General features: G+C 38.1%; 1 protein-coding gene across 7 annotated transcripts in view; it reads right to left on the bottom strand.

Moving 5' to 3' along the window:
• Positions 1 to 12,958, bottom strand: part of NIPBL (NIPBL cohesin loading factor) — a 162,699-nt gene that overhangs the window by 83,033 nt on the left and 66,708 nt on the right. For all 7 annotated transcript variants that reach the window (XM_084505082.1, XM_084505087.1, XM_084505088.1 and 4 more), the window contains exons 5-7: positions 11,632 to 11,731; positions 9,843 to 9,994; positions 8,189 to 8,349 (exon numbers count right to left, since the gene is read on the bottom strand). In XM_084505082.1, coding sequence (XP_084361208.1) covers positions 8,189 to 8,349; positions 9,843 to 9,994; positions 11,632 to 11,731 — 413 coding nt within the window. The remainder of the gene's footprint in view (positions 1 to 8,188; positions 8,350 to 9,842; positions 9,995 to 11,631; positions 11,732 to 12,958) is intronic.

Here is a 12,958-nt window from a genome sequence, read left to right as displayed (position 1 = left end):
AAATGTATGTACATATCTTTTAGCTGAAGTAATCACTTTTGGCTGACATTAAGATTCCATTTACAAGTTTTTTGTTACAAGCACTTGAAATAAAAGGCTGATAAGCACAAGTATGAACTCTATATAATAAAAACAACTTATATTGAGCATAAAATATATATTTTTAAAACAAACTAAACATTTTTTTCTACTTAGCCTACCCTTAAAGCTTATCTTGAATACCATCATAATTTTACATTTAAGCAAATGTTGTATTTACCCCCTCCAGGATACATACATCAGGACTGAACAAAATCTGTAGCAAGCCCATTGCAGCAGGTGAGACAGTCATGTGTATGTCACAACTTAACTGATTTTATCAAGTGATCTGCCTCCTTGAGAGTTAGATAGGAAACAACTTGATGGCAATTCAGAGAAATTTCCCAAAAGAACAAAAATAAGTTCTAGTGTATTTTCAGTTTTGCGCAAAACAACTTGCTTTAATGGAATTTCTAATTTCTAACAAGCTTCACAATATATACCAATTACAAGGTAAGGATGTTCGTCCTCCAACTTTAAGAATGTAAATATGACTTTTTTCCTCACACTACCTTAAAATAAGATATGAAAGCCCCTATTCAGATTTCCATTTTAATAATTCTTTTTCAATCACTTTCATGGTGCCCTCTGCTGGTCAAGAATATATTAATTCAGTTAAGGACCTTACCAGATTTAAAATTTTATGGAACAGTATTTCATAGTGTTAGGATTGTTTTTTAAACAATGTCTATAGAACATTTTGGGGAAGAACAAATTAACAACCCTTATATCTATGAAGAGAGTATTTCTGTAATTATTAACAAATTGCAAAAAGTCTTTTTTTTTTTTAGAGTAAAGTCACGCAAGGGAAGCTTCCAAAGTGGTTTGTTAATATTTTTCCTCATAAAATTCTGATTCTTGGTTATTTCAGTAGCTAATATGTAATGTAGCTTATATTGAGATATCTACACACAAACACAGTTCTTTCATATAACTTTTTCCTTCTTCACTCTTTTTTTTTTTTTTTTTTTTTTTTTTCCTACCCTGAATTCTCTGCCCTAGATAGTTTTTGTCCCTAGGACCATTTTCAACTTAATTAATTGAATGTTAGAAGGCTCAACAGTAATTAAGTTTCTACAAGTTTCTACAAAAAGTTAGCAGCAGGCAGTAAGCCAGAAAGCTAAATTGTCATTTGAAGGAGATAGAAGCCTGCATAGATAGGCTACCACACACTCCCTTTGGCAATGGCCAAACAGCCAATCTTCCCATGCCTAGCAGCAGACTAGACACCACACATGTTACATCTTGTGAAGGCATAGTTCTCACTGCTTAGAGCAAAGGAATGAGTTTGAAATTTATGGATTGAAGCTGGGCAAATAATATGAATCAGTATGAAACCGAATTTTGATAGTTTCACCATCCATGGGCAACTTAGAAAACACTTCCATTAGGTTTTCTTTGCCCCCACAGCAAACTGAATCTAAAACTCATGCTGTACTATTAAACTTATTTTTGCAACACTGCTTACAGAAAGAGTTGTTTACTCACATGAAGAAAGCCTCATGTGCAAAGAAATATAATATTCAGATTCAACACAATAAAAAGAATTACACCTTCAACTTGCATGTGTGTGATTGTTAGTAAAAATGATTCCATATCCTGGCATATGAATTACTAATTTACTTACAACTTTAAAAAATAGCTTATTAACTGTTTAGGGTATACATTTTTACTAGGACAGGAAAGGCCCTCTACCCATAATCGCCAAGGACACAGGCAAAGACATCTTTCATTAGGTTAACTAAACATATTAACTAGGTAGATAACCTTCCAGGTGCAAATGGCATTCATTTTCTAGCTGATAACTTTTCAGAAGTGCTCATTTGCTTTTTCAGAGTTTTATCAAATCTTGGAATGTAAGTGCAAACTTACATTTGAGGGATGCTCTGAAGTTTTGCAAAGAATGGTCCTTAAATTGAGTTTATGTGCAATGAACTTCAGGAGTGTACTTCCTGATTTTGTATACATTATGTATTGCAAATACACAACATCCTGTAACTATTCACAATTTTTAATGTAATAAATTCCTTAAAGAATTATTGAAGCTATTATTTTTTATGATTTAATAATGCTCATTTGTAACTGTATCTATACCAAAGATCACAATGCTTCTGAAAAGGCATCATGATTAAACTTATTATTCATATATAGATGCAAAACTTTAATTACTCCAAATTCTTCAAACTGTTTTCTGTCTACTAAAATGATCTTTTAAAAGTATAATTACAAATAAAAGTGCAAGTTTATACTTTTTACTAGTCACAGACTATTCTTAGTTGCAAGGGACCCACAAGGATCATCAAGTCCAACTCCTGATTCCACACAAGGCAACCTAAGAATTAAGCCATATATCTGAAAGCACTGCCCAAATGTTTCTTGAACACCAACAGGCTTGATGCCATGACCCTGGGGGGCCTGTTTCAGTGCCTGACCACCCTCACTGTGAAAAACTTCTTAATATCCAATCTGAACTTACCCTGGCACAGCTCTAAGCTATCCCCTCGTATTCTACCGCTGGTGATCAGAAAGAAGAGATCAGCACCTCCCTCTCCCCTCCTCTTCATGAGGAAGTTGTAGACAGCAGCGAGGTCAACCCTCATTCTCCTCTAAGCTGAACCAAAGATCCTCAGCTGTACCTGGTAAATTGTGCCTTCTCGTCCTTTCCCCACCTTTACACACCTCTTTTGGCACATTCTAATAGCTGTATATCATCATTATATTGTGGAGCCCAAAACTGCACACATTACTCAGGATGAAGCCACACCAGTGCTGAGTTCAACAGGGCAACCATTTCTTTTGACTGTCTAGGAATCTATAAAGATCTCTCTGCAAAGCCTATCTAGCCCTACGGGAATTAATGGCTCCTCCCAATTTAGTATCATCTGCACACTTAGTTGGTGTGCACTCAACTCCTGTGTCTAGGTTATTGATAAAAACATTGAAGAGAACTGCCCCTAAAATTGAGCCCTGGGGAGCACCATGTATTGACTGGCCACCAGCCTGATGTTCCAACATTTACTGCTTCTCTTGGAACTTGACCTTCTGCCAGTTGCTCACTCATCCTATTGTTTATACAATACCTAGCTGTATGCTTGATGCTTTGTCCAGAAGGATATTGTGAGACAGTATCAAATGCTTTGCTAAAATCCTGCCCCCAAACATATCCACTACTTTCCCTTCGTGAACTAGGTGGGTAACCTTGTCATAAAAGGATGACTTTCCCTTGACAAACCCATGCTGCTTTTGACTGATCATCTTTCAGGTGTTTATTAATAACTCCCAGAATAATCTTCTCCTTACTTTTACTACACGCCAAAATGAGACAGACAGGCCTGTGTAATTATCAGGGTCTTCTTTCTTGACCTTCTTGAAAATTGGAGTAACATAAGCAAGCTTCCAGCCAGCTGGAACCTCTCCAGGTTCCAAAGACCATTGATAAAAAACAGAGAGGCCTTAAAGAAACATTGTCCAACTCTTTCAGTACCCTGAGATGAATTCCATCTGGCCCCATCAGACCTATGTGCATTCAGTCACAACAGCACATCCCATACTAGTTCAACATCATCTGGGAGTTTATCACTCCCACAGCTACAGTCCTCCAACCCAGGACTCCAGTGGTCCTAGGACCAATTGTTGGTGCTAAAGACAGAGGAAAAGAAAACATTAAATGTCTATGTCTCATCTTCATCCCTGTTTGTGGGGTGACCAGCCATCAAGTAATGGACTGATGTTTTCTTTAGTCTTCCTTTTGCTGTTAACATACCTTAAAAAGCCCTTTTTTTTTTTTTTTTTTTTTTTTTCCTTGTTATCCACTAAAGTATTGGGCAGCTTCAACTACAACTAAGAGCTTTGGCTATATGAGTTTTCTCCTTACAATGGCAAACCATCTCTGTACTCCTCTGGCATAGGCTTACCTTGTTTCCAAAGTCTATATAATTTCTTTTACATCCAGGTTCCTAAAAGAGATCCCTCAACAGCCAAGCTGTCCTTCTGCCACACTTGTATTCCAATATTTTAAATTAATTATAATTCATTATACAAATTAATAAATATAAATTTATATAATCAATACAAATTATATTATAATCGTATAAATTTATATATATATATATAATTATAATTATACATATAATTATATATATAATTATATAAATTTAATTATATTAAATTACCTGCTTCTACATTCTTAAAAGACTACTTTTAAAAAGTGACCACCATTTGCGGACCCCAGTCCCCTCCAAAGCAAATTACCAGGAGACCTCAACCAGTTCCTTGAGACTAAAGTCTGCTTTCCCAGATTCCAGGGTAGCATGTGCGAAGTTTTTCTTGTATCACCAGAGATTTTAAGCTCAACAATTCCATGATTTCTGTGGCAAAAACAGATGCCAATCATCACTTAATCCACAAGACCGTCTCTATTTACAAACAACAGATCTAGGAAGGCACCTTTCCTAGTCACCTCCCTTAGTAACTAAAAGTCATCTGCTATGTGCTTCACAAATTCACAAGACCTGTTTGTGTCTGCTTTATGATAGTCTCAGTTAACATCTAGGAAGTTGAAGTTACCCACAGTGACAAGGGCAACTGATATAAATATTTCCCTTAATTCTTTATATAATACTAGATCAGTGTCATCATCCTCATTGAGTGATCTAGAGACTCACATAACATCTGCCTTATTAGTTTTCCTCCTAAATCCTAAAGGCCAGATGCTCTCAACTGTGTCATCCAAACAGCAAGCACTGCACAGTCCAACCCAACCTTTATATACAGCACTACTCTTCCGTCTTGCCTACGCTACTTAGCTCTCCTACGAACCTACAACCATCCATCACAGTGCTCCAGTCATAGGACATTTCCAACCAAGCCATAGAATCATTAATGGTTTGGGTTAGAAGGGACACTTAAGGATCATCTTGTTCCAACCACCCTGCCATGAACAAGGACACCTCCCACCAGATCGCATTGCTCAAAGCCCCATCCCACCTGTCCTTGAGCAGGGATGGGCAGCCTGTTGCAGTGCCTCACTACCCTCCCTCATAGAAATGAACTTCTTCATTATGTCTAATCTAATCTACCCTCTTTTAGTTTAAAGCCATTACCCCTTCTCCTCTCACTACAAGCCCTTGTCCCCAGCTTTCCTGCAGGCCCCCTTTAGGTACTGGAAGGCTGCTATAAGGTCTCCCTGGAACATTCTGTTCTCCAGGCTGAACAACCCAACTCCCTCAGCCTGTCTTTGTAGGAGAGGTGCTCCAGCCCTCTGAGATTCCTCATGGCCCTCCTCTGGACTCACTCCACCAGGTCCATATTCTTATGTTGGGGGCCCCAGAGCTGAACACAGGACTCCAGAGTGGATCTTATAAGTACAGAGCAGAGGAGGTCAACCCCCTCCCTCATCCTCCTGGCCATGCTGCTTTTGTTGTAGCCCAGGATATAATTGGCTTTCTGAGCTGCAAGTGCACCTTGCTAGTTCATGTTGAGCTTCTCACCAAGCAATGTGCCCAGGTCCTTCTCCCCAGGCCTGCTCTCAATAAAGAACACAGACAGCTGGGGAGTCTCACTTGTGCCAGTAATGTCATAGCTCTGAGACACAGCCAAAGCTTCTAGTTCCTCTTTACTCCTCATACTGTGTGCATTGGTATACAAATGTTTCAAATGTGCTCCAATGTACTTGGTACATTGTGGAGCAGACTGAAAGTTCTCACCAGCATACTGCCCCACAAACATCATCATGCCATCCCATCCCATAGTTTATCACTAGTAAGCTTGGCTTCATCCCTTTTTCCTCTTCAAACCTACTTTAATGCTCTTTCAAACCAGCCTCACTAACTGATTAACAGAAATACTTTTTCCCCTTTGAGCTCCATGGAGAATCCTTTCAGGCCACAGGAAGAATGGTGTTGCATGCATAGACTATCCCAAGACCAAAACCCCCAAAATTCTACTGGTGACATGAGTGTCGGAGGCAGGTATTGATAAGCTGTATCCACCTTTTCCTTTCAGTATCATTCTTTGCATCTGGAAGGACAGAGAAGAGTAATAACTGTGTTTCTCATTCCTTCACCAATGTACCCAGCGACTGGTGAAGGAACCCACCAGCCAATTTCTTTCTCAGATGCCTGGATACTCCTCAACCTGTCCACTTCCTCTCAAAACTCAGCCACGAAGCCGAGCAGTTGTTCTTACAGGGCACACCTCCCCTCAGATATTCTTGCTACTGCCCTCAGGCACCAGTAGAAACCTCGGGCACACACTGCAACACACACTGTGGCCTGGGTGGCTGCCTGTTCCCTTGGTAGTTCTGTCAGGACAGCTGCATCAGTCCCAGTGGGCGCTAACATCGCAGGGTACAAAGACATAGCTTGGAGCAGTCATCCTTGTTTGAGCTCCCTGGGAAGGGATTATAACAGTAGACCAAGGGTGTCAGGAGCAAAGAAACACTCTTGAACACCCACCAGGTGTCTTGCAAGCATCACACTCCTCCCAGCACGTAGCAGCTACTGGTATGGGTCTCACCTGGTTTGAACCAGCAGGGGAGGCAACTGGCAGTGCCCAGCTCTCACCTGCCTCTCTCTTGAGATCTACTGCCGGCCAGACAGTCCCTCTTCACACACAGTATGAGGGTGTTGAGGCCCAGAAACCCCCTCAGAACCACCACCACCACCACCCCAAGTACTTTGCAAACCCCACTGTCTTCTCAGCAGGCGGCAGCTGCTGAGAGACTTAGTGCTTTTTACCTTTAGCATTTCACCAATTAAACTGAACCATGATGGTATGTTTCATGTTTTCACAGCCTGTAAATTCTGAACGAGTTTCATTTCTAAGTTCTCTTTAGCTAGGATGAGGCTGCACTATTTGAATGACAAAATTAGTGAACATTTTTAAATATCTTGAAATGTAAACACTAAAATAAATTATCCTAATATTAAAGTTTTCCAAAAATCTTGTCATAACAAAAGCAAGATTCTGCTGATAGTGTACCTTTAACACAGTTAGGGAATATATGCATACTTTATGCCAAGAACAGCTTCCTATTTATCAGAATTTGCACTGCTGAAACGGAGACTGGGAAAAAACATCTGAAATTGTGTATTATGATAGATTCCTTCAATACAAAATTATTTTGTTTCAAATACTACTTCCTAGGTAATAATTTTATTCAGCATAATAATTCTGTTTAAAATAAAATAAAAATAAAGTCTAATAAAACTAGTGACCCTCTCGGAGTTACCCACAGTTTTTGTAAGCTAAAGAAAACACTTTAAAGGGGTGCTATTTGCCACTAACTTTTGATGAAGCTTTTTAACTACTGCTATGCCTACTGTTGTAGGCATCATTGTGACCACACTGTTAAGACAGATGGCCAAAAACTTCAGTGCTTTCCGCTTGATATGATGCTTGAGATGATAAGGGATTGTGTCAAGCTTGTAAAGAAGAATCCCTGCATCAAGATTCATCTGCAGAATGAGATCCTTATTAAGATGAAAATTAATCAACAGTTTAAAAAAAAAAATATGGGAGAAGTTAGCATTCAAGATTTCTGAAAGAATTTCTACTGCGAGAACTGAAGTCACTATTGGAAAATTTCTTTAAAAGAAACCAGGCCACCATAAAACACATGTAGACCAGTAAGAAAAAACGTCCATAAGTACTCTTGCTTTTGGCAACACTACTACACTGCTACCCAATATGTTATTCAAATATGTCAGATCTAATTGAGAATTACAGGGGTTTTCAGAAAGATAAATCAACTATGCACCTATCTAGAATCCAGTATTGTTTGCATCAATATATTGATGTAGAGTAAATGTAGCGACATTCTACTGTTTCTTTAAACTTCTTTATGTGATAAACTCACATATATAAAAGGTATCTTACTTTCATAATTTTAACAGAATTAATGTTAAAAACTGTTTGAAAGGAAACAGGTATCTTCCAAATAAAATAAAGCCTCACATGTTGAAGATTGCACAGTTCACCAGACATGTCTGAAACTTAAAAATGTTTTCAGCGGTTTTATACATCAACAACAACACAATAAAATATCTGACTCATAAAGCAGATTAACATATATTTGCTTTATCAAAATAAATCAATTTAGGGAACATACATCACTGCTTAGTCTGTGCACCATCTGTAGGTAGTCTTCATTTGAGCCATGTCTAGAATTATCAGCATGATGATTAGCTGAATTTCCAGACAACTGACTTGAAACTTTACTTTCATGGAGATTTCTCATCCCAGCTGTGACAATGGGACTGGACACTGAAGCTGAAATATAAAAAATGTAAATAATTACACTGATACATACATACTCTCATTAGCTCTTAAAGGTTTCACAAAAAAAGCAACATAATTGTGGATATTAGTGAGTTGGATACAAGAGGTCTGGAATCTGAACAAGAGTAATTTTTACTTGATTGAATACTTTTGCCATAAATACCTTGAATTGAATCAAATACCTAAGATCTGAATTTTGAAGAGGACTCAAAATCTAAATTCCGTGTACAATTAGTCAAGCTCTCTCCACATCTATCCTAATTACTGTCAGTATCATTTTCTTTAAGACTACAGCAAACTTTATTTTCTTCTACATAATTTGTATTCAGTACCTTCAGTATATGAAACTTCCAAGGTATTCATGAGACATGCAACACTGCATACAGAACAGTGATATTTGTATATACATACGCATATATATATATATATATATGTAAATATTCCAAGCACATTACTAAACTTTAAAACAGATTATTTAGAAGAATCTAATGAGAATTTTACTTAACAACAAAAAAAATGACTAGATACTTTAACAGCGTTCATGTTGTTCAACACTGTATTTAGAAAAGGGGAGAACACAGAAATCCATTCATTCTGAAGGTCGTCTTTGACAGTTACTGTATGCCCTGAGCATAATTCTAGCCAACTTAGTATTAGTCTAGTTTGTATTACAAAGGTTTGGTAAGGCTAGATAAGCTGGCAGCAAAACTTAATTACTCTGGCAAAAATGAGGTTTTTGCTAGTACAGGTAAATGATGGCTATAGCTATCAAATTTTTTTTGGTTTGTTCTGATTTTCTGTTGTCTTTCATACATGATAACTATGCAAAATAGCTGTGCACAGGGGAGTAATGTCTCAAGAAATGTTTTAGTATTTTTTCTTCCCCCCCTTTTTTTTGTTTTTTTTTTTTGAATATATATTGTAACTCTTAAAGGAGACTGACGGGTGACCTCATTGCAGTCTACAGCTTCCTCATGAGGGGAAGCAGAGGTGCAGGCACTGATCTCCTCTCTCTGCTGACCAGCAATAGGACCCGAGGGAATAGCATAAAGCTGTGACATGGGAGGGTCATGCTGAATATCAGGAAGAGGTTCTGCACCAGGAGGGTGGTTGGGCACTGGAACAGGCTGCCCTGGTAAGCTGTCACAGCACCAAGCCTGCTGGAGTCCAAGAACTGTTTGGACAATGCTCCCAGACATATGGTTTGATTTTTGGGTGGTCCTGTGTAGAGCCAAGAGTTGGACTTGGTCATCCTTGTGGCTCCCTTCCAAATCAGGATATTCTATGACTCTATGATACTCCACAGAGTAAGATTAACAAAGCTAAATTAAAAAACAAACAAACAAAACCACAACAAACCTCTATCAACGCAAAGACTTGAATTAAGCATATAACTCCTTCACAGAGACAAAAAGCCATGAAAGATGCACATGAAGGTAAAACTAACATGATATAGGAGAATATAACAAACATCACATACTTACCTTGCTGCAACTGAGGATGCGGTGTATAAGTTGGAGGATGTGAATATGGCATGTATCCTGCAGGGCTTTGAGGAGCATACGGACTAGGCACCGGACTGTTCTGTTGTGCCAAAAATCTGTTACCAGAGCTTGTCTGTGGTGGCACAAACCGGCTAAAAATAAAAATTAAAAAGTTTTTAGAAGTTGTAAAAGCAAATTTAGACAATTTTATTATTCCTTTTGAAATATTATACCTCTTGAACATTATAAATTCTGGAAAAGACACAGAATTCTGAAGCAACCAAGAACCCCCTTCAAAAGCTGTATTTAATTCTACCAATGTCTTCCTAACTTCAATTGCTACTTAAGAGCCACAACTTAGGTATTGTATTAGTAAAAGGAAATAAAAGAATAAAAAGAATTCAGAAGATCTCCACCTAGTGAAAGGGAACAACAACGTAAGTTATAAATATTTACTAAAATAAGGTATGCTATTTCCAAAAGTTAGTTCCATCTTATCAGAAGCTTGAATGAAAATGACAGCTCAGGTTTAATTATCAAATAACAACAAGCTTGCTAGGATTAACACGGAGCCATCTATGTGATTTTTCCAGTAAGATTTCAAAAGAACTGTATCTAACATGACAATAATGAGAAGATATGTAATGGGCAGACACGTAGGACCAGACACAAAGTCCACTGAATACAACTTATTATTTCATCGCCTTTATCTTCAACTGATCTTAAAGATAGGATGCCATAAAAATCAAACAGGCTTGTGACATTAATGTATGTTACAACTTACATACTTTCTTGTATCAATTTTAAAAATAAAAATAGAATAAGTACATGTTTTGAGTTACAGATAGCACTTATGAAGGTAAGCTTCCACAGAAGGAAACAGCAAAATATTGAAAGCAAGGATTTTGCAAGAATTTTGAGGAGACATAGCACATTGTAATAATCACAATTCATAAAACCTTCTTCAGTATCAATGTTAGATATAAAACTAAAAGTAAAAACAAAACACCACTCTTGACAGTGTTGTGGGTGTTGTACAAAGTGTTTTATTTGCCAAAACAATTATTACACTAACTTGAAGTGGAACATGAAATAAAAGTTTATTTTAATAACGATGTCTAATAACTGCAGATTAAATCTACTAACACCCAGTAATGGGACTAAAAGTCAATTTTTAATCCAGAGTACTTTATTATATTCACAAAGACCTAGATTACAGGTACATCCTACTGGCTGAAATTTGAAAAAGAACTCGCAATTTGAAGAGGAAAATGTTGGCCAAGCTACTAGGCCTGCCCTCCTATGTGTGGCCTTTTGTGTAACTGTTAAAGCAGCACTCCATGCTTTAACAAGTCTTCTTTCCTACCCTCCTGTCACACTAGTACATAAGAGACACATAGCCATACATGCCAAAACACATCCCCTCTTCTCTCCGATGTTCCTCACACCACTGTCAATCTGCCACAGAGAGCAACTAGAGGGGTGGGAGGAGGCAGATGGACACCTTACGCAGGTAAGAAAGTCTGCCAAAATTATAAGGAGAGAGAGTAGGGAATCATGACCTCTCTTTATAACACAAACATTATTAAACTGGCAAAAAAGTGAGTAAGTGCTATATTTGACTTCTACAGCAGTAGAAACTCACCCTGCTGTCAGACAAATGCAAGATTTATCTTGATCTTGATCTTCTTATTGCCACTCACATACTTGCAACAAGAATTGACTGTCATCGTAGAAAGCATTTGAATTTTGCTGCCCCTCCCTCTCCCCATTTAAAACATTGCATTACCTGGAAGGGCTATGTGAGATAGTGGTTTGTTGATAATTGGAAGATGCAGGACTACCACGCATGGAATTCTGAGAAATACTAAACTGCGACATCATAATCCCTATTAAAAAGAAGAGAGCAGTATTACTTTATATGCATTTCCTATTTAATCAAATAAGTCTCTCATATCAGAAATTATTATATACAAGGAGATTGGTAACTTTGTGAGTAGATATTAATATCTTTAACTGTTAGAAAAAAAAAAAAAGTCTAAAGTAAAATGTCTGTTTTACACCATGATACAGAAAAACACTCCCTAAAGCAGTGTTAATTCAGTTATAAATTTCAACAAGGCTTCATTCCTCTTCAGTTCTTTAAGCTTCCTAAGGCAAACCTGCTAGTCATCTTGTAACAGGGCATATACTCACGTTCCACACAATTGTGTAGGTAGTGATTGTGCCAATGAGTAAAAGATTTGGGAGCTTCACAAGTCAGGACACAGAAATCTTATGTCACATTTTTTGAGTTTTACAGTCACATTCTGGAAATTCAGGAGCGAATCGTGACCTGGCAGGTCACAAGTACTGCAGTGCTTGAAACTAATCCACATCTTTATTATGGGATACTAAATCAATCTTTTTTTTCCCCCATTTGTCAATGTAGGTATAAAGAATTTGCTAACAACCACATGACATATTGCGTTCAGTTCTGGGCCTCTCAGTTCAAGAAGGACAAGGAACTGCTTGAGAGAGTCCAGAGTAGAGCCACAAGGATGATTAAGGGATTGGAGCATCTCCCTTATGATGAAAGGCTGAGGGAACTGGGTCTCTTTAGCTTGGAGAAGAGAAGACTGAGGGGGGTGGCCTTACTAATGTTTATAAATAAGCAAAGGGCGAGTGTCAGGAGGATGGAGCCAGGCTCTTCTCGGTGACATCCTGTGATAGGACAAGGGGCAACGGGTGCAAGCTGGAACATAGGTTCTGCTTAAATACGAGAAGGACCTTCTTCACAGTGAGGGTGACAGAACACTGGAACAGGCTGCCCAAAGGGGTTGTGGAGTCTCCTTCTCTGGAGACATTCAAAACCCACCTGGACACATTTCTGTGTGACCTGATCTAGGTGTTCCTGCTCCAGCAGGAGTATTGAACTAGATGATCTTTTAAGGTCCCTTCCAATCCCTATCACTCTGTGATTCTGTGACTCTGGAAGTTGAAATGGTGAAAGTACAAATAAATTTACATGACTTTCAATGAGGTGATTTTAGCTATGAGACATTTGATTCTGTCATTAAACAGCATCAAAATCCACGTGCAAATTGGGAAGGGCAAGTGACCCAAAATCCACGTGC

This window comes from Aythya ferina (assembly GCF_964211825.1).
Source record: "Aythya ferina genome assembly, chromosome: Z".
NCBI classification, from domain to species: Eukaryota; Metazoa; Chordata; class Aves; order Anseriformes; family Anatidae; genus Aythya; species Aythya ferina.
The sequence above is the reverse complement of the archived record's forward strand: the minus strand, read 5'-3'. Positions and strand labels throughout refer to the sequence as shown.